This window comes from Athene noctua, chromosome Z (assembly GCF_965140245.1).
Source record: "Athene noctua chromosome Z, bAthNoc1.hap1.1, whole genome shotgun sequence".
NCBI lineage: Eukaryota > Metazoa > Chordata > Aves > Strigiformes > Strigidae > Athene > Athene noctua.
Window position 1 is genome coordinate 12198121 of NC_134077.1, and position 25558 is coordinate 12223678.

At 56.3% G+C, this 25558-nt stretch overlaps 4 protein-coding genes across 4 annotated transcripts; 3 read left to right on the top strand and 1 right to left on the bottom strand.

Moving 5' to 3' along the window:
* Positions 1–1624: 1624 nt before the first annotated feature.
* Positions 1625–3796, top strand: LOC141973443 (avidin-like). Its single transcript, XM_074932022.1, has 5 exons — positions 1625–1719; positions 2606–2725; positions 2867–3077; positions 3411–3534; positions 3616–3796. The coding sequence occupies exons 1-5, from the start codon at positions 1648–1650 to the stop codon at positions 3647–3649; spliced, it is 561 nt and encodes a 186-aa protein (XP_074788123.1). The 5' UTR covers positions 1625–1647; the 3' UTR covers positions 3650–3796.
* A 4959-nt stretch (positions 3797–8755) lies between these two features.
* Positions 8756–10640, top strand: LOC141973209 (avidin-like). The gene is made up of 4 exons (XM_074931502.1): positions 8756–8827; positions 9364–9577; positions 10051–10171; positions 10541–10640. Exons 1-4 carry the CDS (start codon positions 8756–8758, stop codon positions 10638–10640), a joined length of 507 nt encoding a protein of 168 aa, XP_074787603.1.
* Positions 10641–12635: 1995 nt separating this feature from the next.
* LOC141973133 (avidin-like) lies at positions 12636–14279 on the top strand. Its single transcript, XM_074931344.1, has 4 exons — positions 12636–12707; positions 13362–13572; positions 13678–13810; positions 14246–14279. The coding sequence occupies exons 1-4, from the start codon at positions 12636–12638 to the stop codon at positions 14277–14279; spliced, it is 450 nt and encodes a 149-aa protein (XP_074787445.1).
* A 3157-nt stretch (positions 14280–17436) lies between these two features.
* CREB3 (cAMP responsive element binding protein 3) lies at positions 17437–25074 on the bottom strand. The gene is made up of 11 exons (XM_074932949.1): positions 24888–25074; positions 23717–24084; positions 22880–23017; positions 22539–22797; positions 22213–22325; positions 21903–21995; positions 21236–21336; positions 19777–19836; positions 19540–19618; positions 19337–19418; positions 17437–18954 (listed from the first exon to the last, which is right to left on the bottom strand). The coding sequence occupies exons 3-11, from the start codon at positions 23015–23017 to the stop codon at positions 18569–18571; spliced, it is 1311 nt and encodes a 436-aa protein (XP_074789050.1). The 5' UTR covers positions 23717–24084; positions 24888–25074; the 3' UTR covers positions 17437–18568.
* Between the last annotated feature and the right edge of the window lie 484 nt (positions 25075–25558).

Here is a 25558-nt window from a genome sequence, read left to right on the forward strand (position 1 = left end):
CGGCAGGAGGTGGCAGCTCCACCAGACCACTTCTCCCTTTAGGCTGCTCAAATCCCAGGCAAGGTGCCAAGTGTTATTTTGCGACCAGACAGCTTGAGAACCAAATTTCAGATTCAGAAACACAGCTGAGTTTCCCGGAAATCATTATTTTCACGTGGGAAGAGTAGTGTCTCAGGCAGCACCGGCACTGCCCATTGGAGTAAGTCACCAAGCCCAGCAGGAAGCGGGTCAAGCCAGGGTTTGCTGAATATCTGATTTCCAGTAAATCACACCTGTTGTTTTAAGAAGAGTTTTTGGACTGGATGTGCTGCAGCTACTGGCGCTGTGCTGCTGGGTCAGAGCAGCTCCTGACACTTGTCAGGAGTTCATACACAACTGAGACCCCACACCTGCCTGCCAAGGGCTGCCTCAGACCTGGTGGGGGGCTCCCAGACAGCTTATTGGGGTGTGGAAGGACCGACATCAAGGAGGGAAGAGCCAGGGCGTGCCCATGCTTGGTGTCAGCGGGTCACTCTAGGGATGCACCATCCCATCTGGGCTGGAAAAGGGACTTTCTTGGGGACAGTCTATTCCCAGAATAACAGGCTGAGAGCTTCCCCCTGCCCCCACTGCAGCGCTCTAGTCCATCCTCCCACATCATATGCACAGACTGCACAAGGCTGTGTTTAAAAGAAAAAATTTTACTTTTATTCGGGTTTTGGAGACATTTTCCCCCAGAGCTATATTTGCGTGTTGTTTCCCAGTAACTAGCTGTCACTTGATCCTTTCATCACCCCCTTGGCTGCAAATTCCCTGTCTCTTGGAGCTTCCTAAGAAGGCAGCCCTCGGGACAGGGGGTGATGTAAGCAGCTCACTTGCTAAATAAGGGAACAGAAACAGAAAGCAAAAGCATAGATTTTACTAGCACTGACAGTGGCACGGCCACCACCCTCCAAGCCGTGCTCATCAGCTGTCCCAAACATCCCCCATCCCAGCCCCGCTTCCCATTCAGCCCATCCTTGCTGCCCCAACAGCCGTCCTGTTCCCCTGCACCAACAGCCCAGCCTGGTTTGGTCCTGCCCCGACGTTTGCTGCCCCTTTGCTCTCTCCTGGTCCGTGTGACCAGCACTGTCCACCTCCGGCCCACAATGCCCTCGACGTTTCCTGTTGCTGTCAGGGCAGGTTTGCTTCCTCTGTCTCCCAAATCCCTCTAGCCACTGCAGACGGCCAGCCGTGCCCACACACCTACCCTCACCCTGTCCTCACGACTGCGGTGACCAGGGGCGGTTTGGCGAGCAGGGGCTCCTGCAGGGCAGGGGTGCAGCCCAGGCATAGACCTCATCCAGGAAACTCCGCGCCAGGGACCCGCAGGCTGGGCTACCCTCAGTGGGCAGCCCCAGGGACCCCGATCTACATCCCCCTCCCCATCCCCGTCCTTGCCCATCCCCCTTTCCAGTCCCGTGCCCGTTCCCGCCTCCATCTCTATCCCCCTCCCCGTCCCCATCCCCGTTTCCATCCCCATCCCCGTCCCCGTCCCCGTTTCCACCTCCATCCCCGTCCCCGTCCTCCCGCCGTGCCTCCCAGGACTTTCCGGGAAAGGGCCGGGCCGGGCTATAAAAAGACGAGCGGCCGCACCACCGTCGGATTCGCTTTCGTCGCTGCAGCGCGATGAGCCGCCGCCTCCTCCCCTTCGCCCTACCCGTCGGGGCAGCCCTGGCCGCGGCCGCGGTGGGGAACAAGGTGGGGAGCTCCTGCCGGGAGACACGCGTGGGGGTCCCGGGGTCCGGGGAGGGACACGCGTGGGAGACACAACCCGGCGGGGAGGAGGTGCGGGGAGGGGGTGTGTCAGCAGCGCTTGAGGGGGAGTGGCACGCGTGGAAGACCCCTCCGCGGGGCGAATCCCCGGCAGCAGGAGAACCCCGTGCACCAGGGGGAACACTGACGGATGCCCCAGCCGAGTGGGGTGCTCCGGCAGGAGCGGGGAGGGGCGGGGATGCTCCGGCGTTGGCCATGTCCCTGGGAGGGATGTGCGTGGGGATGCCTCCCCTGGTGCGGGGGGGCATGCATGTGGGGACCCCCGCCCGCGGGGACATGCAGGGAAATCGGGACAGGTGTAAGCCGGGGGGGGGGGTTGCCCGTGCCCGGGGAAGTGCGGTGGGGGAAAGGGCGGGCAGTGCTGGGAGGTGGAGCCGGAGCCTTGAAGGTGGGATGCCGCAGGGCTCTGGCTGTGCCGCCTCCTTGGCCGTGCAGGAGCCCACCCTGAACCTGAGAATCTGCCAGTCTCAGTGGGCTCCCCCACTCCGTGCCACACAGCGGTGCCGAGCACAGCACGCGTCCCCACAGGCACAGGCAGATGTGTCCTGGGGTCGTACAGCTCACCGGCAATGCTGGAGGGGGGGTCCTGCCTGTACTTCTGCCTATGTGGGGCCTCTGCCTTTTGCTTTTCTTCGCCTCTCCCCTTGTGTTCGGCTCACCCCAGCTTTTGGCCCTCCTGACGTGGCTGAGATGGCGGAAGCTTCATAAATCGTGTCTCTTAAACACGACGGCCTGAGCACTGGCAGGGCTCCGGAGACATGCTGCTGTGCTGCTGCCCACAGCTTGCCCCCGTGTTTCTTTCTTTTCCAAGCTCCTCTGCCAGGCAGCCGAGACTCCCAGGGGGAAAGAGGCTGGTGTGAAGGAGGAAAAGGCAACCAACACCAAGTGGTGGCCAGTTAAAGAGCAGAAACACCCCACAAGGAATGACAAGGTGAGTGCCAGCACCCCATGGGCATCGGGGGGGGGGTGGGTGGTGGTGGGGGGGGTGTGTGCAGGGGGCTCAGTCTGTGGGACAGGGGTAGGAGCTGTGTTCAGGCAGCCCTCATGTGTTCATGATGTGCTCATCCCCCAGAAATGCAGCCTGACCGGCTGGTGGAAGAATGACCTGGGCTCCAAGATGTGTGTGTCTGAGGTGGACAGCCAGGGCAACTTCTCGGGCGAGTACCACACTGCTGTGTCGAGCGCCCAGAAACCCATCGAGCCCTCCCCCCTTGTCGGCTCCCAGCACTTGGACGAGGATGGGCAGTGCACCTTCGGCTTCACTGTCAACTGGAAGTTTTCTGGTCGGTAGCTGCAGCAGCAGCTGTACCTGGATGGGGTGGTAGGATGAGGAGGGGAGCTGAGGCAGGTCCCAACGCCCACCCCAATCTCTCTGTCCCCTCTCCTGCCCCAGTCTGTCCCTCCCTGATGTCTCCCCAGACATCAGGACACCTCCTGAAACACAGTTTGGGCTAGGCGGCATCGAGAGTTGCTTTGACAGCACCTCTGCTGCAGAGCATTTCCCTGCAAACATTGGAAGCCACCCAGGCTCTGTGAGCATTAAACCTGCTGGTGCTTGGGAAGCCCCAGAAGCAGCTGGGGTCCCGCTGGGATGCTCACAGCCACTGCTTCTCCAGACTCCACAGCTGTCTTCGTGGGCCAGTGCTTTGCTGGGAAAGTAGAGGAGGAGGAGGTCCTGCAGACCTCCTGGCTGCTGCGCGAGAAGGTCGACTCCCAGCCCAACAACTGGAAAGCCACCAGGTGAGCCAAGGGACACCCAGCCCAGCTGGGACCCCTGTCCCTCCACCGGCCAGGCACCAATGGGCTTCTGCTTCCCTGCAGGACTGGCCAAAACATCTTCACTCGTATGGACTGAAAGGAGGAGGGAGAACCATCCCATATGAGCCAGGCCTGGCAGACTGGATGTCTCCTCAACAGCATAGGTGTATGTACCAGCACCACGGATTTTATCTGCTCTGGGGAAAAATGCATCAAAAACCTAAATAAAAGTAACAGTTTTCTCTTTAAACCCAGCCTTGTGCAGTCTGTGCATATGACCTGGGAGGATGGACTAGAGTGCTGCAGTGGGGGCAGGGGGAAGCTCTCAGCCTGTTATTCTGGGAAGAGACTGCCCCCAAGAAAGTCTCTTTTCCAGCCCAGATGGGATGGTGCATCCCTAGAGTGACCCGCTGACACCAAGCATGGGCACGCCCTGGCTCTTCCCTCCTTGATGTCGGTCCTTCCACACCCCAACAAGCTGTCTGGGAGCCCCCCACCAGGTCTGAGGCAGCCCTTGGCAGGCAGGTGTGGGGTCTCAGTTGTGTATGAACTCCTGACAAGTGTCAGGAGCTGCTCTGACCCAGCAGCACAGCGCCAGTAGCTGCAGCACATCCAGTCCCAAAACTCTTCTTAAAACAACAGGTGTGATTTACTGGAAATCAGATATTCAGCAAACCCTGGCTTGACCCGCTTCCTGCTGGGCTTGGTGACTTACTCCAATGGGCAGTGCCGGTGCTGCCTGAGACACTACTCTTCCCACATGAAAATAATGATTTCCGGGAAACTCAGCTGTGTTTCTGAATCTGAAATTTGGTTCTCAAGCTGTCTGGTCGCAAAATAACACTTGGCACCTTGCCTGGGATTTGAGCAGCCTAAAGGGAGAAGTGGTCTGGTGGAGCTGCCACCTCCTGCCGCTCCCCTGGTTTTCCTGCTCTGAATGCCACAGGAGAACTTTGCTAACGGCATCCAGGGCTTTAGCATGCTTTCCACCTGCTCTGTGTTTTAGCCCACCTTGTTGCAGACTTGCAAGTGGTTTACTCTTCACATTTTAAGCCCTTGGGTCCATATTCCACTTCTGGAGTGATGCTGCTGTTTCCCTCTCGGTGCCTCCCTGAAATTTCTCCAGCTTTGTTCAGATCCCTTACAGCCTCTCTGAGCAAAACGCTTTTCACCAGCCTTCTGCTATGGTGCCCTTTGGTCTGTGCAGCCTCCTACCTGCTTTAGAGGAACATGAGAATTAGGAAAGAGGATGGCAGGGGGACCACAGGACTCTGCTCTCACCCGAAATTGTGGACAGCTCAGCGACAGGGTGTCCTGCTGAGCCTTGCTGCGTGCATCCTCCTGGCTTTGTCATTGCCTTCCTGGCAACATTTCCCCGGGACAGGGCTCCCCCAGACTCTGCAGCAGTGCTCCAGCTCCTGGGGTGCTCCAGCAGGGCAGCAGTGCTGACCACAGTTTGAGCAGTCTGCAAAGCCCAGCAGGCAGCCACGGTGCCACTGAGGAATGCGGCGGGCATGGGCTGGCAGAGCTGTTGGCAAGGCCAGTCCCTGTATGAGGCACTCAGCAATGCTGCGACTCATCCAGCATCTTGGATTTGGGGTGGTGGGTGATCGGACGTGATGCGCCAGGGGTGCCCACAGGTGCCTGGGGTGTCTGTGGCTGAGGGTGCTTCCCCGTGGGCGCTGGGCATTCATCAGCTCTGGGTTTTACCCAGCTGCACGACCTGCTCGCAGTGCTTCGCACACTGCTGGTGTCTGCTCTGCTCTGAGCTGCAAAGGTGTTTCTATTTGCCTCCTTCCAGCTCGGGCTCATCCGCAAGGCAAAGCTGAGCAGCGGGGTCTCCTTCAGTGTCGCTGCAGACCTTCCTCTGGGAGGAAAACCAGCCGTTGCTGCTGCATGTCACGCCTTGGTCATGGTCATCCACGCACTGTGACGGCCTTCAGGGGCCCGGGGAGCTGGAGGAGGCAGGAGGCCCCTTGCAATCACGCACAGCGTGTGGCCGCTGCCGTGTCTGTGTTGCACAGGTGCTCACACATAGCAGCGTATCACTTAAAAAAGGAGAAATACATTTTTGGGGGTCTTGGCATGGGGTAATGCTCACGTAGGGGATCAAATCCCTCCAGCTCTTGGTCACTATCAGAATGGAGACAGAGTCTCAGCTGCACGGGTCCTCCAACACTTACGTGTCTGTCCCGGTTTCAGTAGGGATAGAGCTTGTTGGGATTTTTCCCTTCCTGCTTACTAGCTATAATAGTGCTGTGTTGTGGATTCACTATGTAATCTGATGAGAAGAACATTGATAATGTACTGATGGTTTTAGCTGTTGCTCAGAAATCCAGGACTTTTCAACTTCTCACAGCCTGCAAGTGCATAGGTACACAAGAAGCTGCAGGGAGCACAGCCAAAACAACAGACCTCAGCTGGCCAGTGGAATATTCCATATCACCTAACTTCATGCTCACTAAAGAGAAGGTTTGTTTGGGAAGCTCCACTCAGGTGTTTGGGATGGTGGTTTCAAGATTTTCTCCCATCTGGCATCACAAGCTGGGAATGGGCTGGGCATTAGTCAGCGAGTGGTGAGCACATTGTGGATTGCCCATTTGTATTTTCTATTACTACTACTACTGGCATTCTTATGATAAGTTTATTTCAATTATTAAATTGTTTTTATCTCAGCCTGTGAATCTCCTTACCCTTACCCCTCCAGGTCTCTCTGCCGTTCCCCAGAGCTGGGTGAGGGTGAGAGTGTGGCTGCACGGTGTTTGGCTGCCAGCTGGATTTAAACTACATCTTAGCCACATGTGGAAGACTGTCCTATGCGACCATTTCTGCAGGGACTGTTCCTATTTGCAGATGTCTCAACACCAAGCAGCTCAAGTGCCCAACATCTGTCTCAGTCCAGCTGTTGTCCCACCTAAGCAGATGGAGCCGGGGAGTTCCCAGGTCACCCAGGCAGTCCCTGGCTGCTCGCCTGGGGTGTGTGCACAGGCAAAGCCTGGTACCCAGCCACACTGCAGCGATGACAAAAGAATAAATGTGATTTTCAAGCCTGCAACTTCATTTACAAATGAAGTCCCATAGCTCCTGCTCCCTCCACCATGTCCATGTGGTCATCACTCCTGCCAGCCCCTGGTCAGGACCGCACACCCTGCTCAGCCCCTCCGCCTTTCTCCTTGGCCCAGCTCTGGCTGCAGCCTTGCTGAGCACGGGCCATCATCCTGGGAGGAGGGAGGAGCTCCTCGGCAGGTCCTCAGACCCTCCTGGGGCTGGCTGGGAGTCGGGGCACCCTCCCAGCTGCAATCTGCCTCCACAGCCCACGGCTGAGCTCACCACACCTGGCAGTACATCCCCTTGGGTGGACGGGGCACCTGTGGCTCATCCAGCTTCCCCTCCTCAATTCCCAGGGGTGCCCACTCCTGCTGCCCTCTCTGCATGTCAGATGTGCTGCAGCACCGGTGCTGAGTCCCCCCAGCACCAGCATGTGCTGACTGGGTGCTGGATCAATGACCTGGGCTCCTACGTGGCCGTCTCAGCGATCAATGGGAAAGGTGACCGCCGGCTCCTACCACACAGCCGTGACTGCCACCATGGATGAGATGCAGGTGTCCCCACTGCAGGGGTCCCAGCACCACATGAACCAGAAGAGGCAGCCCACCTTTGGCTTCACTGTCACCTGGAGTTTTTCAGGTGTTTCTCCTTTCCCAGATTTCCTATGACGTTCCCAGAACTGTCCTGCCCTCCCTATGATGTCGCTGATGCTCTTCTGCCCTTCCCTGCAGTATTTTTAGCAATCACCTGCCTGCCTCTTTGGTGTCCCAAATGTTTCCTCATCTCCACAATGTCCCCAGAGCTCCCCAACACTTCTTGCGGTGTCCTCGATGGTCCCCTGCACCCCCTATAGTGTCTCCAGTGCTCCCCCATCCTCAACATCAGAGTTGCATGGCTGGCAGCAGCTCCTGGCCCCCACTTCTGGCTCTTGTCCAGGCAGGTCCTGCCCAGGACAAGGCAGGGCAGAGCTGGGTGCAGGCTCAGCTGGGCTCATCCTCCCACGCCCTGCATATCCCACGTCCATCTAGTGCCAGGCCCCCAATCCTAGCAGGCCAAGAGGCTGGCAGGGAAACATCACTCACCCCCAGGAAGCCTTTCCCACTCACAAACTGGCAAGCTGAATGCCTAAGAGGGAAAGCCCCATCTCAACACCTTTTCCCACCTCCCACCCTGTCATGGGGCAGTCCCCACCACCACCTCCATGGTCCAGTACTTCATGCACAAGGACAGGACCAAGTGGATCATGCAAGATGAGGTTGACAGCCTCAAGCATGACTGGAAAGCCAGCTGATGAGCCCCTAGCAGAGCAGGGCTGCAGGATGCTTCTCTGTCCCCACACTGTGCTGGGGCTGCACCCACGGGTGCAGTATGGAAACTCCCGGGGAGTGCTGAGCCCTGAGGGTGTGTGCTGGTGCTGGGAGCCAGATAGGCATCAAGCAAGGGAGAGCAATGCTGTGTCCCCAAGGGCTTTTCGAGCAAGTCCCCAGGATGGAAGCTGAATGCACAGGGCATCCCCTCCCAAAGGGACAGACAAACTTTAATATCTGCATATCTTCCAGAAAAGACCTTCTGCTCTTACAAGAGGGATAAATTCAAGGGTGCCCAAGACTTCCTGCCGCAGTGACAGTCATAGCTCTCAGACCCACGGAAAGCCCAGCACAGACAGGAGAAAAAACAGTGTAGAAACAGCAGCAGGAACTTGTAATACAGGAAGGGACTGTCATGAGGACAAACACCTGCAATCAGACACACCACCCTTCAGCAGTGAAGAGCTGCTCAGGCTGTACTTGCTGTAGCACTGTCTTTGGATGTCAGCACTGGGACAGTGGCAGGGAGACGGTGGCAGGCTGTGCCCACCGCAAGGACTCCGTCACAGAGGAAGGAATGGGCTGGCAGAGCCTCTTGAGCAGTGGATGTGCAAACCATCCCTGCGACCCTGCCTCTCTCCACAGCCGTGCTCATCCCTGCATTCCTCCGGCACTGCCCAGGTCACTCAGACCTCCTTGCCTCGCCTGTCTCAGGCACTCTGCCATCAGGCCACCCACCCCACAGCTGCCAGCCCGCTGCCTGTGGGGCTCTGGTTACAGCCCTATAAAGGGGGCCGGGGCGCAGGGCCAGGAGGGAGTTGTGCTGGCCTCTTTGCAGCCTTATGGCCATGGGGAGCGGTGCTTTCACTCTGGCCCTCGCCCTGGCCCTGGTGACATACGTCATTCCTGAGGAGAGGAAGGTACGGGGACAAGTGATGGTGGGGATGTGGCAGATGTAGCACAGGGATGCAGCGTGGGCAGCCAGAGGTTCTCTCTCAAATGCCAGTTCAGACTGGCACAAGCAGGAGAACTTTGCAAGCCCCTAGTCCAGGGAATGGGCAGGGTATCTTTGGATCACCCCCAGCTCCCTGGTACCACCTCCACAGAGCTTTGCTCCCACTGGGGCATCATGTGCAGAGCATTCCCTCTCACAGGATCTGTGTTTGGGACACCATGCATGGGGCATCCCTTCCTGTGGGGTCTATGCTCAGAGGCACCATTCATGGAGCATCCTCTCCCATGGGGTCTGTGTCTGGGCGCACCATGCATGCTGACAGGCTGGCAGGTGTTGGCCTTGTTGTACTGTCCACTAGGCAGCCAGCAGCACCTAGGGGAGCATTTCCCCAAACCGGGGACGGGGAGATCGCTGCCCCACAGCTGTACTAGCAGCAGGGCTTATGGCTCTGGCCATGGGGCAGTGGGAGGGATGGGGTCCCTCATCACCGTGTCCTTTCAGTGCCAGCTCAGTGGGCTGTGGAGGAATGAGCTGGACTCACTGATGGAGATTTCGGCTGTGAGGGACAACGGGGACTTCCAGGGGAAATACCTCACACGTGTCACCCTTGCCGGCGGCTGTGCCCATGCCTCCCCCCTGAGAGGCGCCCAGCAGCAGCCCAGTGAGGGGGGTTGGCCCACTTTTGCCTTCACCGTGCGCTGGGACAAGTTCTCCAGTAAGTGCTGGGACACCTAGGGATGGCACCACGGGGGGACTGGGAGCTGTGCAGATGGCCAGCAAGTTTTTTCTTCTGCTGGAAAGTCTGCTGAGTGATGTTTTGGTGCACCTAAGCAGAGGGAGGTAAAGGTATCTGACCAGTGTGAGGCTAACACATGATGCTGGGTTTGCATGGGGCAGCCCTTCCTCACCCAGTCCCTTTGCACCCATCCCTGCTGGGCAGCCCGAGGTGAGCGTGGTGGGTCCGGACCCCATTAGGGCATGGGGGACATGGTGCCACAGAGCCTGCCTTGCCTGAGGGAGCCCCTGGAGAAGGGCAGCCCCCCCCCCCCCCCCCCCCCCCAGGGGTTAGGGGTGTGCATGGTTGTTGGCATAGGAACAGAACTGCCGCTGAAAGGACCCAGGAGAGGGGGAAGCAGCCAACAAGCGTGGGTGCTGTCCCCACCGACTACTCATTAAGTGCTTCCCCAGATGCCACCACTGCCTTCACGGGGCAGTGCTTCATGGACACGGGTGGAAAGGAGACGCTGACCACCATGTGGCTGCTGCGTGAAGCTGTTGGGTCCCTTGAGGAGGACTGGAAAGCCACGAGGTAGTGGAGGGGTGTGGGAGGCAGTGTCTGGAAAGCCACGAAGTAGTGGAGGGGTGTGGGGGGCAGTGTCTGGAAAGCCACGAAGTAGTGGAGGGGTGTGGGGGGCAGTGTCCCTACAGAGGGGCCATCCCCAGGAAGGACCCCTGAGAACAAGCATCCCTATGGGCAAGGGGACCACCCCTGGGAACTCTCCAGCATGTGTTTGCCAGGGGGATGCCAATGCCCGATGTCAAAGGGACAGGGACATCTGGCAGCTGCTTGAGGCAAGTTGGGGGGCATTTAGGGACAGCCCTGTCATCTGCTAGCATGGGCAGTTCTAAGTGAGCAGTGTGTACGGGTCATCCCACAGGAACTCTCTGCTTCCCACAGGGTGGGCAGAAACGTCTTCACGCGCAAACGCATCCGAAAAGGAAAGATCCTGCCAAGCTTGTCCCCATCTTGTGAAGACACATCTTTACCTGCCCCGTGATGGCATGCTCCAGTTGTAGTCCAGCCCCCCCCAAAGACAAGAAAACCAGTCTCTCACATCAAAATAAAATTAAAATTCATGTCAGTTGTCATTGTCTTTTTTTAAAAACTGCCCCTGCTCCCCCTTTGAGGCAGCTTATGTCCCCTTGGGTACCCCTGCAGAGTCAAGGGCTCACTACTGCCCTTCCCCAGGGACATCTGGATCCCTCCCTGATTCCCCCCCATCCAGCTCCCTGGGTTCATTTCCCACCTCATCCTAACCCAAACTTTCACCCTGTGCCACCACTCCCCACCTGCCTGCCAGCTGCAGAGGTGGCATCAGCATCCTGAATCGAGCTGCCTTCCTTGTAGTGCCTTCATATCCAACCCCACCAGACGCCTTACTAGTCCCAGGACTTCATGATCCATAGGGCTGGGTGATGGAAGTTAACAGTATCGGCAGATGTGAAATGTTGAGAAAGTGTTTCCTCCATGCTGCACAACAGTCAGAATGAAATGTGTACAGTTAAAACCCAATCCCATCCCATCCCACCCCACCCCCCTGGGTTATAACCAGGGATTTTAACCTCTTTTGCCACCGCATTTTGGCAGTGCCACTCTATCTACCTCCGTGGACATCTGTCAAGCTTAGTCAGCCCTTTCAAGTTTTTGGCAGGCCCACAGGTGAAGACAAAGCCTATTGCACAAGTGGTACAAATATAACCTAGCCCTAGGGATGACAGCACACTAACTGTGCAGTCTGTTGAGCCTGGCCCAGCCCCAGCAAGGCTGGTGCGTGCTGTCACGTCATGGAGTGGTGGCTGCCACCTCCCTGGCACCTCAAACAGGGCAGCTTGTCCCTGCCAAACAGCGCAGAAAGGCAGGGGCTGGTGTCAGGCTGAAAGGATGAAGCGTGGCATCCAGGGCAAGAGCAAGAGATCCCCTTTGGGGGGAGTTCTCAAGCCCCTGTGATAAGCTCATGAGTTTGGGACTGTAAAAGGCAACAAGGAGGAGTGATGTGATAGGAGAGGGTTGATTTCCACTGACCCCAGACTTTGGGGCCATCCAGACCAGAGGGACAGGTGCTGAGCAGCAGCAGCAGAGTGCTGGGGTGTGCTGGGGCTTATGGCAGGCGCTGAGCAGAGCTGCCCTGGGGTGGGACTCCCCCACCCTCAGTACACACACCACAGCCCTGCTGCCATCCAGCGCCCCAGACACTGCTGTCCTAGAGACAGCATGTTTATGAAGTTGAATCCCATGTTAATTTTCAGTTGCCCACAGCCCCATGCTTGCTCCAGGCACTGCAGCAAGCAGAGAAGCAGCTCAGGAACGCAGGGACAGTGCAGGCTGTGTTTTGTACATCCAAGGCCCCTAAGACCAGCATACATAAGGAAGAGGTGCAAATATAAGGCTGGTTAGCATGCTTTGTATGTTTAGCAAACATACTCCCTTGGACCTCATTTCCTCTCTGGTTACTTCTTCCTTCAACTCTTGTGAAAGCAAAAGCAGCAAAATCAACAGCTGAGGTGCTGGGGAAATGTTACGCTGCTAAAGCAGAAGGCAGGGCAAGCCTTCCCTCCTGCGCAGTGCTGCAGCCGTGGCAGCTTGTCTCTGCCAGCGATGCCCTGACACTACATGAGTGACCCTGGTCAGGCAGTGGCACCATCAAAGCAGGGACCAGCTAAGTGTTTAAACAGGTAATTATTTCCAGCTTGAATGCACAAGAGGCAGACTCCCAAGGAAGGTATTTGATGCTTTCCAGGCCACTATAAGGGCCTCAAAAAAAGCCCATGCCCCCGCCCCTCTCTCTGCAGCCGTGCTCATCCCTGCATTCCTCCGGCACTGCCCAGGTCACTCAGACCTCCTTGCCTCGCCTGTCTCAGGCACTCTGCCATCAGGCCACCCACCCCACAGCTGCCAGCCCGCTGCCTGTGGGGCTCTGGTTACAGCCCTATAAAGGGGGCCGGGGCGCAGGGCCAGGAGGGAGTTGTGCTGGCCTCTTTGCAGCCTTATGGCCATGGGGAGCGGTGCTTTCACTCTGGCCCTCGCCCTGGCCCTGGTGACATACGTCATTCCTGAGGAGAGGAAGGTACGGGGACAAGTGATGGTGGGGATGTGGCAGATGTAGCACAGGGATGCAGCGTGGGCAGCCAGAGGTTCTCTCTCAAATGCCAGTTCAGACTGGCACAAGCAGGAGAACTTGCATTGCCCCTGCAGAGAGGAAGGTATGGGGACAGGTGACAATGGGGACTTGATACTGACACCCTGCTAGACCCCAAAGGCAGCTGCTGGGGCTGCAGTGCTCAGCAGGGAGCTGGGGCTGGGCTGCCAGAGCTAGTGGGATCATCCCTACTCAGTGCTGAAGGAAGCTGCAGAGTGACTGGGAGGGAGGGACTGCTCCTGCAAAGATGCTTCTGGCTGTGGGATTCCGTTGGACAGGCAAACAAAGCCATGCCCCAGAGAAACCCCATCTCTCACCAAGCGTGGAGGGAAAGCAGCACAGCCTCTGCTTTAACACAGGTAGGACCCGCTCTCCACTGGGTGATCGAAGCAAACAGCCCCGAGCAGTGGCTGTGCTAAGGCAATCAGTGCCGCGGGTGTGATGCTTGCGCTGAGGAGGTGATGGGTCTGTGTTGTGTACTCCAGTGCTGCAGGCATTCCTGGGCAGAGCCAGGGTGGTGGGGCAGCAGCAGGATGCCCCCCTTCCTGGCTGGCCCCTGAAGCCACAACACTGGCCTTGCAGTGCCTCCTCTCCGGGTCATGGCGGAGCGACACCGGCTGCCGCATGGTTGTGTCCTTCCTCAGCAAGGACGGCAGCTTCTCCGGTTCCTACCTGCCGGGTCCTGCTGCCGGTGGCTCTGAAATCCTCACATCGCCACTGGAGGGGACCCAGCAGGATGCAGGGCTGGTACCACAGCCCACCTTCTCCTTCACCGTGCGCTGGCAGCTCCGAGGTAAGCAGGAGGGAGCCATCACCCTGTAGCGGGGATGCCAGCGCGATGCTGGGGAGTGGCTTCATCCCTCGTCACCCTGATTTATGCCACCTCGGACCCTTCCAGACTCAGAGACAGCCCGGATGACCGCCTTCCTGGGCCAGTGCTATGTGGGTACTAACGGGGAGGAGACCCTGCACGCCCTGTGGCTTCTGCGAGAGGCGGCCAACAGCCCCGATGAGGACTGGAAAGCCACCCGGTGAGCGCCAGATCCTAGCCACTGCTGTGCCAAACTTTCCTGCACCCTGGGCTGGAGAAGGGAGAAATCCCATGGGATAGGACATGGCCGGACTGGGAGGGTGAAATGGGTTTGTCACTGGTGACAAGCAGGGACTAAGAAACATCCCTGTGACCTGGCCAGCCCCTGCATCCCACATGTGCCCCAGGGTGGGTGACCTCAAAATGGGGTTGATGACACCCACCCAGGACTCTTCTTGCAATCTCCTTGTCCTGGAGATGATGCAAGCACCTGGTCCAGCCTCTGCTACAGGATTGGAGCCCAGGACATCCCACTCAGCACTCAGTGAGGCAGCAGGGAACACAGTGCCCCTCCTTGGGTTTCCCCTCTGTACCCTTCACCACAGCATAGGTGATCCCAGCTGGGTGAACCACAGTGATTTGGGGTTTCCTGCAGGATTGGCACCAGCGTTTTCACCCGGATAAAATAACAGCAAGCAAGGAAACCTAAGAGGCCCAGGTCAGCAAGGAGATTGGACTTCCCCCAGGAGGCTCTGCCCACACTGATGTGTGGCATTTCAACAGCTGTCAGCCCACAGGTTCATGCTTTCCCAGGCAAGTTCAGCCCAGCGTGAAGGCTGAGCACCAGGTGCAAAATAAAGGGTTTCTGTGAGGATCCAGGGCTTGGATCTTTTTCTGCCCTTTCTCAAAGCTGCAGGGTTTGTCTTGCCCCACAACCACCTTCCTATGGGGGGGCTTCACGCAGCATCGCCGAGGGCAGCAGGGTCCCTGGGGATGGGGTCTGTCCCATGTCCCCTCTCTGGCAGTGTGCAGCAGTGCTATGCCTGCAAACCTGCCACTGGGCTGTGGGTAACTTGTCCCTTGGAGTCCCTCCCAAATATCCCCAGGTGTGCGGGGCAAACTTGAGCTGTGACCAGGCAGCAGAATGAGGCACAGCCTTGCTGGGATGCCATGGGCAGCAGGTCCCAGCACTGCAGGGCAGGCTCCAGGCAAAGCCTTCCTTGTGTAAGCAGAGCAAAGGAAGTTTTTCAGGTGCCTGAACACGCAGGACAGCTGCAAATGGCTTTTGCAAACTCAGCAACCTCCGTTCCCAGCCCCAGCAGATGCACTGTGGTGGCCAGCTGCCAACCATCCTCCCGCCCCAGGGGTGGGGAAAGGTCCCAAAGAGCCTGTCCCAAGAGAGGCCCCTCTGCACGGCTGTGTCCCCCAAGCAATGCAGACGTGGGGGTCTCCAGCCAAGCCCCTGCTGCACGACACGAGGCCAGGAAAAGGGAAGAGGGGAAGGATGCATCTGGCACTGGTTTTTTTTTAGCACTCTTGCCTGACCTCTCCGCTTTCTGCTTCAGACACCTTTGCCAAAGTGGTTCTGACATGACCAGTGCTCCTGGGCGTTCAGTAGCCCTGGGGCTAAGGTTCCTGGTTTTGGGAGCTGGAGGAAGGCAGTGGCTCCAGTGCTGTTTCCAGATGCTTTTTTAACTGATTTTTTTTTTTTTTTTTTTTTTTGGCTGATTTCTGCTACTTTTTCTGTTTCCACCAATATCCAGCAGCTGGTGCTAGTGAATAAAAATATACGGGGTTTTGTTTTCCCTTGAAAAGGAGGGTATGTCTTGCTTCTGTAACTAACTGGCATTCCCACCTCTCCAAGAAACCCTGATTCCTTTAGAAAAAAGAAGTCTGTTTCCTTTAAAGCTATGAGCAGGAGGTGTTCTGTACCAGCCACAGAGCACAGGCCCTCTTCAGAAACAGGAGACAGATCTTATTTCGCACTTTCATAACTTTCAGTATGTTGCTACCATGGAAAGGAGATGGCACTACTGACACTCAGGGCGTCACCAAGAAAAAAGAGGTTTCCATTCGGCAACATCCATACGGGACTTGCTGAACAGAATATTCTGTCCTGAAAGGCTCATGGTTTTGGTCTATTGGTGTGTTCCCACAATGCTGACACAGTCACCTGCTAGAACATACGTAGTATGTGGTTTAACCTTGGGAATAACAGAGGGAGCACAGTGGGGAGGGCAAGCAGGGACCCTAACACCAACCTAAGCCAGGGTCCTGGGCTCTGTGTGTGTGTGCAAACAGCGCTGATGCATTCTGATCCCTGCAGCGTGCAAGGGAAGATGTCATGGAGGGTGCAGCAAGGAGAAGGAGGAGGGTGGCAGAAACACCAGGCGCCTCCTGTTCCTCTGCTTGATAGAAACAAGGTGCAAGCCTCCTCAGCTGAAGGACTCATGCCAGGCATTTTCATCATGGCCGCCCTTTAACCCAAGGTGAGGCCCAGGCTGGGCTTCCTTCCTCTTGCTGGCTCAGAGCCGCTTGCTGTTGGACCGAAATGAGAACACAGAAAGCAATGAAAAATAGCAGCCCTGGTGTGGTGGTGTGCTCCTCCGCAGCACTCCACTTTCTGCTTAAAGCAATAACCACCAGCAGTGGTCATGATGGCTGCATCTGGTTTAAGCTGGACTCTGGAGAGACAGATAACAACACAATAAGGGCCATAAATCTTGCTCAACAGCTGAGGACTAGTTGAGCATGCACCAACTGAAACACAGCTGGTCTGAAAATAGAAATCAATCAACTTACTCCATAAATAGTGGATAGCCTCAGGGCCTGTTGAGCTCTCCTGCACAGCAGCAGACTGCACGCCAGGGTCTCCCTTTGACTAGTGATGCCTCTCAAAGTTACTCCTTGAGACTCCTTAGCACATCAGATACTAAGTGAATTAACAATAATAAAATGAAATGCCTCTTAAGGTTACTTCTTGAAATTCCTTAGCAATCTCAGATAGTGAATTGGGAATGATGAAATGAAAAGTGAGAATGGGGTTGCATGGCTCCTGGAGAAAAAGGTCCAGTTCCCTGGGGATGCTTGCTGGCTGCCTGCACCATCCAGGGCAGAGATGCCACCGGATCCTGTTATGAATGTGCTGACGCTGGTCCTGAGTCAAGGCCCATGGGTGAGCAGCCCCTTGGCTGTCTCTCCTCCCCAGGCAGAAACACATTTACCTGCACAAGCATCCTTTTGCTTCCTGGGTGGGTTGCAAGCATAGTGCTGCCTGCAATCATCACCTTGCAGGGCTCTGCACGCCCAAGCCCCCCCCACTGGACTCTGCAGCCTGAGCTCAGGATCTGCCTCCGGCGGACACGGTGATCCCAACCAAACCCAGGGCCCAGCCCCTGTTCAGCAACCACCCAGCAGGCCGGGCCCTCCCCACGGCCCCCAGCCCACCCTGGCTCTGCTCCGCTTCCTGCAATTGTGCAGCTCCTCGTTACAAAAGCAGCTGTGGGGGCAGACACCAGCTCCTTTCCTATCAGGGAAGCTGCTTGCTTCCGCAAGCGCCTGCTTGGGCACATGTGGGCGCTGCGTGCTCACAACATTCACTCGTCTCCCAGTGCGGTTCAAGATTGCTTTCACACCCTTGAAGGGCGGGGTGAGAGCAGAGTAACTACCCCACAAACTTGCATCGTGCCTCAATGAGCCCCTCTGCACAGCCGCAGCCATGGGAAGGGAAGGCAGCGTGTGTTCCCCTTCATTAGGCTGCGAGAGTGATCACCCCTCAGCACCCCCAGGTTCCTCACACAATGCTCCCAGCTCCTGGTGCAGCCCCCAGCCTCCACCCAGCAGCCCGGCCCTTCACTGAAATGACCATAGAAGACAGAGTCACACACCATTAGGATTTATTTAGATGTTAGTAAGAAAATGATTAACTATTATCTAGTAGAAGATGTTTGTGCTCATTGAAGGAGTGTCAGACTGTATGACCTTTAAAGGTCTGTTCTAACCTAAACCATTCTAAAGGATTCTATGAAATGTCCTAAAATAGCATGAGGAGAGATGCTAAACAGGTGACTACTAAGCTGCCCTCCAGGAAATACTGTTCACCAGCTTAAAGTGTTTCTGCTCAGCCCTGGGGAGCAATCCCAGCCAACTGATTGCCTCACCAACCAGCACAGCAAAGCTCAGGCACACAAGGACACAGCTTTGAAACCATCCTGTGGCCAGGAAGGCCTTCAGAAGCACAAGAACTGCCGTGGCTCTCTGCTCCACGCCCTGACAGCACACCAGCTGAAGGCATGCCTTCTCCCTGAAGCCCAAAAGCCCCACTCCCAGGGCTGCGGAGATGAAAGGCTCAGACCCTATGGAAGGGAAACAGCACACACGGCTTGGGAAGGACTCAACATTACCTTCTCTAGCCAGGCTGTGCCCATGGCTCAAAAGCTAGCAGGAACAGGCGACAGAATCTGTCGCAAAGGCAGGATCACTCCCTGTGAGGGCACTGAAGATCAGCTCACTATCTCGCACCTAGAAATCAGGCAAGACTGCAGGATTAAGGGGAAGGGACCAATGCTTGCGGCCACCAGACACCGTAACAGGTGCAGGACCTAGCCTGTTCACCTCCATCCGGGCAAGAAAAAAGCAGGACAGCAGCCTCCATCACCCACTGCACCCAGTCAGACCAACTATGGGCCAATCACCTTCACCCTCTATGCCACAATCCATCCCTGCAAGCCACAGGACGCACTGCATGCTGCTAGCCATGTCTGCAGTGTAGCAAAGTTCCCAGAGTCTCCTACCCCTTCTTAGATAGAGTCCTTCTAAAGACAGAGAGAGTAGAGCATCTGACAGGTCAACTCTAAAACAGTTCCTCCCTGGTAAACCCTCTGAGCTGCCAGCAATTGGGAGAGTATTCAGAAGAATCTGCTTTGATAGATTATGTTAATGCAGCTCTGTTTGTCCCTGCCTGGCAGGGTGCTCAGCTTCACCCCAAGAAGCAGGAGGTGGTGGTGTTAATCTCATCAGCATGCTGCTGCCCGATGACAACTGGGACAGCATGTTCCACCTCCTCCTGCTCCTTGATGGTCCACTCCACTGGCACCTGCAAAATATAAGTATCTGGGCACTGCTCATCAGGCTGGGGAGTGCCCAGCTCGGAGCCCGCTGCTGCAGGAAGGTCACAGGATGAGATGCTATTGAAAAAAGATGTGGGATCAGTGTTGGATTGACTCTGCAACACTTCCCATAACTGACTGAGGACTCCTGACATCGAGGGGTCCTCAGGTGCTGGGGTCAACTCCTCCATCACAGCGTCCTCCTGTACAACAGCCACCACCTGGTTTGGGAACTCATGGTTCTCCTGTGGCAGCACTGCAAAAGAGGTAGACCCAGTCCCGTCATGCCCAGTCTGTCAGTGTCCTGCTCCCAGCACAGGGCACCACAGAACCCACAAGAGGGGAACAAACTGTTCAGCTAAGGGTGCCTCCTCCCAGGGGAGGTGTCAAGAGGATATTGCACAGCTGCCAGGCACAAGCACAGCTTGTGCTCCAAGAGGGAATGGATCCCTCCAGCTCTTGCACCACCCCTGGCCCAGGCAGGCTTCTGCAACAGGGCTGAGGAAGAGTCCAGAGCTGGGGTGAGACAGCAAAGCCAAATCTAGTCATCGCCCTAGCTGCTGGGTTGGAGGCACCTGAGTTGAGGAAGGTGATCTGCCCCAGAAGGCAGCATTTAATCTCAGCCCCCAGGCACTCACCCCTCGGGTCCAGCTGTTGCTCGGTGCTCTCCAATGCAGAGATGTTGTGGGAGAGAAGCAGATAGAGGGACAGAATTACGACCTGGAAACAGAAAAATCAGCACAGACCTCACCAAAGGACATGGATGGGCATCATCAGCTTCAATAAACACCTCTCTCCCAAACTTACAAGGACAACAGATGCTGGGGCTGAAGCTACTCACCATGGTTTTCACCGTGGTAGTTCTCTTGGCAGACTGTCTCACCAAGGCCTGAAGTTTCTGCAACTGCCTGAGCAGTAACCTGCAGGAAAGCAGGCAAAGCAGGTTAATGCAGTGGCTGAACCAGGAGCTGCAGGCTCCTCTCCTGCCCTCTTTGCAGCCTAGGACAGGCCACAGTCCCAAGAAGAGGAACAGCCTTCCCCACCACATCTCTTGTCATGTCCAACAAGAAGAACTCACCTGTTTTGCTCCTGCAGCAGCTGTACCTTCTTCTCCAGCTCTTGGTTTTGAGCTGCCATCCTTCCAGGGAAAGAAGAACAACATGGGGGAAAAATTTTGTTAGTCAACTGTAGGAAGTTCACCAGAGTCTCTCCTCAGCTAATCAGCCACCACCTCTGGGTGGCTGTGGCAGATAAAATGGCTTCTGGGGTCTACCTAGCACCACCAGGAGTAAAGCCCAGAGAGCAACATCTTACACCAGGTTTGGGAAGGGGCAAGCCCTGCCCAGTCCCACAGAGAAGAACCAGACTAATGCATGAGGATGCTCACTCCTAGCAGCACACCAGCCCTGAAGGTCCACGATGTCAGGCTTTATTGTAAACTAGTCTGATCTGGAGAACAGGCTCTACCTGGCAGGCCAGCACATTGGCTTGAACAAAGCAAGCTCTTGGGCTGTCTCCAAGTGTAAGAGAGCAGGGCAGGCTATGCCTTGAGCTTCCGAGATCCCTGAGGAGACCTGCTGCCCCACAGGGTCAGCCTCACTTTCTGCCCAGAGTGGCAAGATGCTAGCAGTGGCAGCACACAGCTGCTTCTGACCAGTTCCCCCTGCTCCCGATCCCTGGCAATGTGGTTGCCACAGCTAATACCATTTTATGAGGTTAGCAGCCATTCATTATGACTGGTCACGTGTTCATTTCTGTCTTTTCATTATCAGGCCCTGAAGGTTCTCCGCACCAAGTAGACAAACCAAAGAGATTTCTTCTTCCCCTCCCTAGCAGCGTCAAGGTTGCTGGGCTCCAGGCTGGTTATTCCCTTCCTTACCGGCCTTGAGGATCCCAGGCACCCCACCAGCCCAGTATTGTTGATGACCCTGTCACAGAGCAGGGCAGTGTAACAGCACACGGAACTCTCCATAGCACAAAGCACTGTCAATAAAATCAAGCAGTTACAAGACCTAAGGGGGAACTTGGATCGCAACTGCTGCTTGACAGTGAGAACTGGGACCCTCCTGGCCAGGCACACCTCCACCATCATCTGCTTCCTCTCAAGACTGAGGGAGTCACTCACATTCTTTTATATATTTTCAAGTCTAGATTATGAACATCATATTGATACAGCAAACTATGTATTAAGATCTGATCAGATCTGCAGAGGGTCCGGGTGATTAGAAATCATAAATTAAGTTGTATTAGGATCTAGGTGATTAGGAATCATAAGTTACATTGTATCAGGATATAGGCAATTAGAAAATATAAGTTAAGGTGTATTATAAATTCTGTATTACACTCCTTGTACATTGTACTACATCAATTCTGCTTGTAGAAATTCTGTGCCATTCTAATAATAAATTCTGTCCTATAATAATCATAACAAAGCTTTAATTGGTAATACAATTTAATGCCATCATCATTCTTCCAAGGATCCCTAAAAGGACCTGTCTGTCCCCTCAGTGTCAGGTGACACTGCTGTGTGCCTGTACCTGTTTTCCAAGCCATTCATGTTGCTTTTCTTCCTGTGACTCTGGGCTGGCTGCTTGTTCTGGATCTTCTGACACATGTCCTTCAGAAGATGGTCTTCAGCCTGCAAGGAACATTTCTTGTTAGCAGTAACCCTAGGGCATTGGCAATCCAGCTCTCACAAACCCTGCTCAGTGCTCAGCCTGTGTGCTGTTGTCCTCTGTCCCTCCCACACCACTGAATGAACTGCACGAGCTGCCAGGCAAACTCTGGCCTGCTGATGCAGCCAGCAGCTTCCCCGGTGTAGCAAAAGTGAGGCATACCTAAGGGAGATGAAAAGCATGCAGCTCACAAGCCACTAAGCAAGCAAGAAAAATTAGGTTGGAGACACTTGTGGTGTAACTGCCTCCTGCAAGCAGTCATGAGTGGGGAGACTGGCAGCAGTCAGGTCTCCTTGCTCTTTGTATCTACCTGATTAGCACAGCAGAGGCTGCTGTGCATGTGGACATCCCCCTGGCCTCAGAAGGAGGAAAAGGACTCCAAGCTCTGCCACACACTTCCCTGAACACAGCACCCAGGCACCAATGCTCTCACCAAGGCACCATCTTGTATTTTCAAACCACTAGTCTGGCTGAAGCGTTTGAGAAGTCCAAGTCTGTTTGGGAGTGACAGGCTGTAGTGAGGACTTACTTTGCCCAGTGACAGACAGGCTGGTAATGAAAGACCTTCATTCTCCAGGAACTGTCTCTCCTCCTCTGTCAGGAACAGTTCTGGGAACTCAAACTAGAAAACCGCAAAAATATGCCTGCTGAGAATGCAAAGTAAAGGGAGTTCATCCCATGGCAGAGAGGGATGCAGAAAGCACACAGAACCGGGATCAGCTCTCCCAAAGCAGCATCATGCTTTCCTCTGAGATAACCCTCACAGAAGCCAAGCCAGGAGGGAAGGGGAGATGTGAGCAGAAGTAACAGCTGGGGCCCACAAGCATGGCAGTCAGTACCTGCACAGTGGCTCCAGGCACAAGCTGGTGTTCGGCATCCCCAGCAATAACAGTTGGGAAACTGGAGCTCTGTCCTAGTGTCCTGCTTGGATTTTCCAAACCCATCCATGCCCCTGGGGAATGAAAGGAGAGTCAAGGGCTGGGTGTCAGTGAGGCAGCACATGATCTGCCAGCTTTGAGTAGCACAAACCCACATATTTACAGCAGCAGAAAGCCACTAAACTTGGCGCTCTCTGTCGCTGCCTGGCAGCCACTTAAAAAACTCCAATATAAGACTGCTTTTCAGACTGTAGGTAGGACAGAAAGAGCCCAGGCACATCACTTACTGAGGTCACTGGAACTATCTTCTGTCATGTCAGACCTCATGCATTCCAGCATAGGCTTATCCAGATGGCAGGAATAGCTGTGATCAACCTGCACGTTGTGGCTGCTGGCAAAATTGCTGCTAGAGCTTTGGGACAGATGCTGATCCTCAGAAAGGCCGCTGTCACTGTCAATAGGCAAACAATCCTGTAGTGTGCTTGGTTCATCTTTTAAGTGTCTCAGCATGGAGTTGATCATATCCTCAGTGTCCTTGTCCAGGAGCTTTGGAGAAAAAACCTTTACTCAGCAGGGAGCCAAACCTCCTGAACCACAACCCAGCAGTGATTACTCCCAACGAACTCACCCCAGGGTCTAGCAGGCCAGAGCCTTCCAACAGATTGTTCTCCTCCCCTGGGATTTCAGGGAAAGGAGCACCATCCTTCAGGATGAAGTCAAGAAGGTCCTCATCTACCAGGGCAGACAGTTCCTCTAGGTGCGACATCTGAGCAGGACAGCCAAACAGAGCCCATGCACAGGGGGAGACACCAGCCCTCCTTCAAGATGTCCCTCAATCCCTACAGACAAAGTCTCCCTGTGCAATGGCAACAGCTGTCAGGGCCCCGCGGCAACAACCAGCCCACAAGCACTTCCCCAACAAAGCTACTATGCCAGCACCAGTGGCCCCACCACACCAACCTCCTCACCAGCCTACTTGGACAGAGCCACAGAAGCCATGCTCCACCCAGAACACAAAAATTTTATGAAGGAGAGGGAAAGTGGAAGGGTGCCAGGCTTTCTGATGGGGAGAGCAGGCAAGACCTTGCTGCTCCACTGAAGCCCCAAAGGGGCTGTACTCCCAGTGTGAAGCCATCAGAGCCAGCCTCCTCTTGCAGGCAAATTATTAAGAGAAGTCATGATTGTGGAGTTACCTAAAGTGTTTTATTCATGATTAAAGGATGATCAAGTGATAATTAATCGATGAGTGAATGGAAATTAAATGGTAATCAGTGATTAGTGATCATTAAATGGTAATTAAACAGTGATTTGACAGTGATTTAAATGATGATTTAAACAATAATTTAGACAGCGGTCAAACACTCTACTACTTGTTACACTTTGATATATATCCCACTACAGCTTAACTATTACATGTTGCTAGCATACAATATACTTTCAGACCAAACATAAAAAGGCTGCTTACCTCGCTGTAGATATCAGATGCCGGCTAAAGGATCTCTCAGCCTCGAGAAGTAACCTTGAAAGCGTCTCTGCTGAAGAGGAGATCACTGCCGTGCAGCCTGCCGCCACGCAGGAGAGCTCAATGGGCTCGAGGAAGCTACAGGTATTTATAGTGTGAAGTGATGGACTGTAGTCAAACCCCGCCTTGGTGACTGAGTGTGTCTGTAGCTGAGGCAGCTTTAGTTTTGTCTAGTCTCAGCTCAGGCTGATGCCGTTATCTCCTGATAAGATGTACCCGAGGGTCCTTGGTGCCTGAGAAGATGTGGCCTCGCACTGTTCTCAGTTTGCCCCACAGGCTGGTTATCAGCCAGGCTTGCTTGTTGGTGGTGCCTGAAGCAAAGAACTGCTTGCTCAGCCAGACTGGGGGCAGCCATCACAGCCCCCCATTAGCACCGTTAAACTTTCACATCTAGTGTCACAGTCCGAAAAGAAAAACCCACACCAAAAACCTCAACACCCTCAAATACCAAAAAAGATCCCACACAAAACCAGGCGGCCAGGGCAGACCCCAGCCGCAGGGCTGCTGTGGCAGCTGCGAAGCAGCGGGGAGCAGTGTGCTGGGCGGCTCTGCCTGCCAGGCACGGTGAGCAGGGTCTCACCGGCAGAAAACGGGGCAGCGAGAGGAAGGGGAGCTGGGCAGACCCTGGGCAACACCAGGGTCCGTGGCTTCCACAGACACGGAGGACTTTCCACCCAGGAAGCATGCACTGGGCAGGCAGCAAGGGGAGGACGAGAACCAAGAGGCGACAGCAGCCAGCGAGGTCAGAGGGTGGCAGGAGCACGCAGGGCAGGAACCATTCCCCCCCGCGCCTGGACTCCCACCCCAGGGTGTCCACCGAGGCAAGAAGCCTCTCACAGCCCCAGCCGTGAGGAGCTCGGCGCGGCACAGCCGCCGCCTGCACGGGCCTGACAGCGCCGACCCGTGCGGGAGGAGGGACCCCGGCCCCAGGCGGCCCACCGGCGGGCGGCCAGCGCCGGGACCCCCGGGGTAGCCAAGCTCCCCTGGCCAGCAGCGCCCGGTCCTGCCCCCGCCCTGCCGCCGGCCGCCCCGCAGAGCCCCCCGACCCCGGCCGGGGCGAGGGGAGGGCGACCGTCCCGCACCCCCCGTGCCCCCATCCCGTCCCGGCTCTCACCTGAGCGCGGTGCCGCCCGGCCACACCGCTGCCACCGCACCGGTACCGACGCCACCCGCCGCGCAGCAGGTCCCGCGCGCTCGGCGGCGGCGCCGCCTCCCCCGGGGGCTCCTGCGGGCGCCCATTGGCCGGCGGCGGGGGCAGGTAAGGGCGGGCGGGGGGGTCCGGGGGCTGCGGGACAGGGATGCCCACGGAGCGGCCGGGGGCGACCGGGGGCTCCCGCGGAGCGGCTGGGAGCTGCGGGCGGGGGGGGAGAGGGGCGGGGCTGGGGGCTCCCGCGGGGCGACTAGGGCCTGCGGACCCGGGGGAGGAGAGGGAGGGGCAGGGATGCCCGCGGAACGACCGGAGCCTGGGGTCCGGGGGAGGAGAGGGAGGGGCAGGGATGCCCGCGGAACGACCGGAGCCTGGGGTCCGGGGGAGGAGAGGGAGGGGCAGGGATGCCCGCGGAACGACCGGGGTCTGCGGACCCGGGGGAGGAGAGGGAGGGGCAGGGATGCCCGCGGAACGACCGGGGCCTAAGGACCCGGGGGAGGAGAGGGAGGGGGTGGCCAGGGATGCCCGCGGAACGACCGGAGCCTGGGGGCTCGGGGGAGGAGAGGGAGGGGCAGGGATGCCCGCGGAACGACCGGGGTCTGCGGACCCGGGGGAGGAGAGGGAGGGGCAGGGATGCC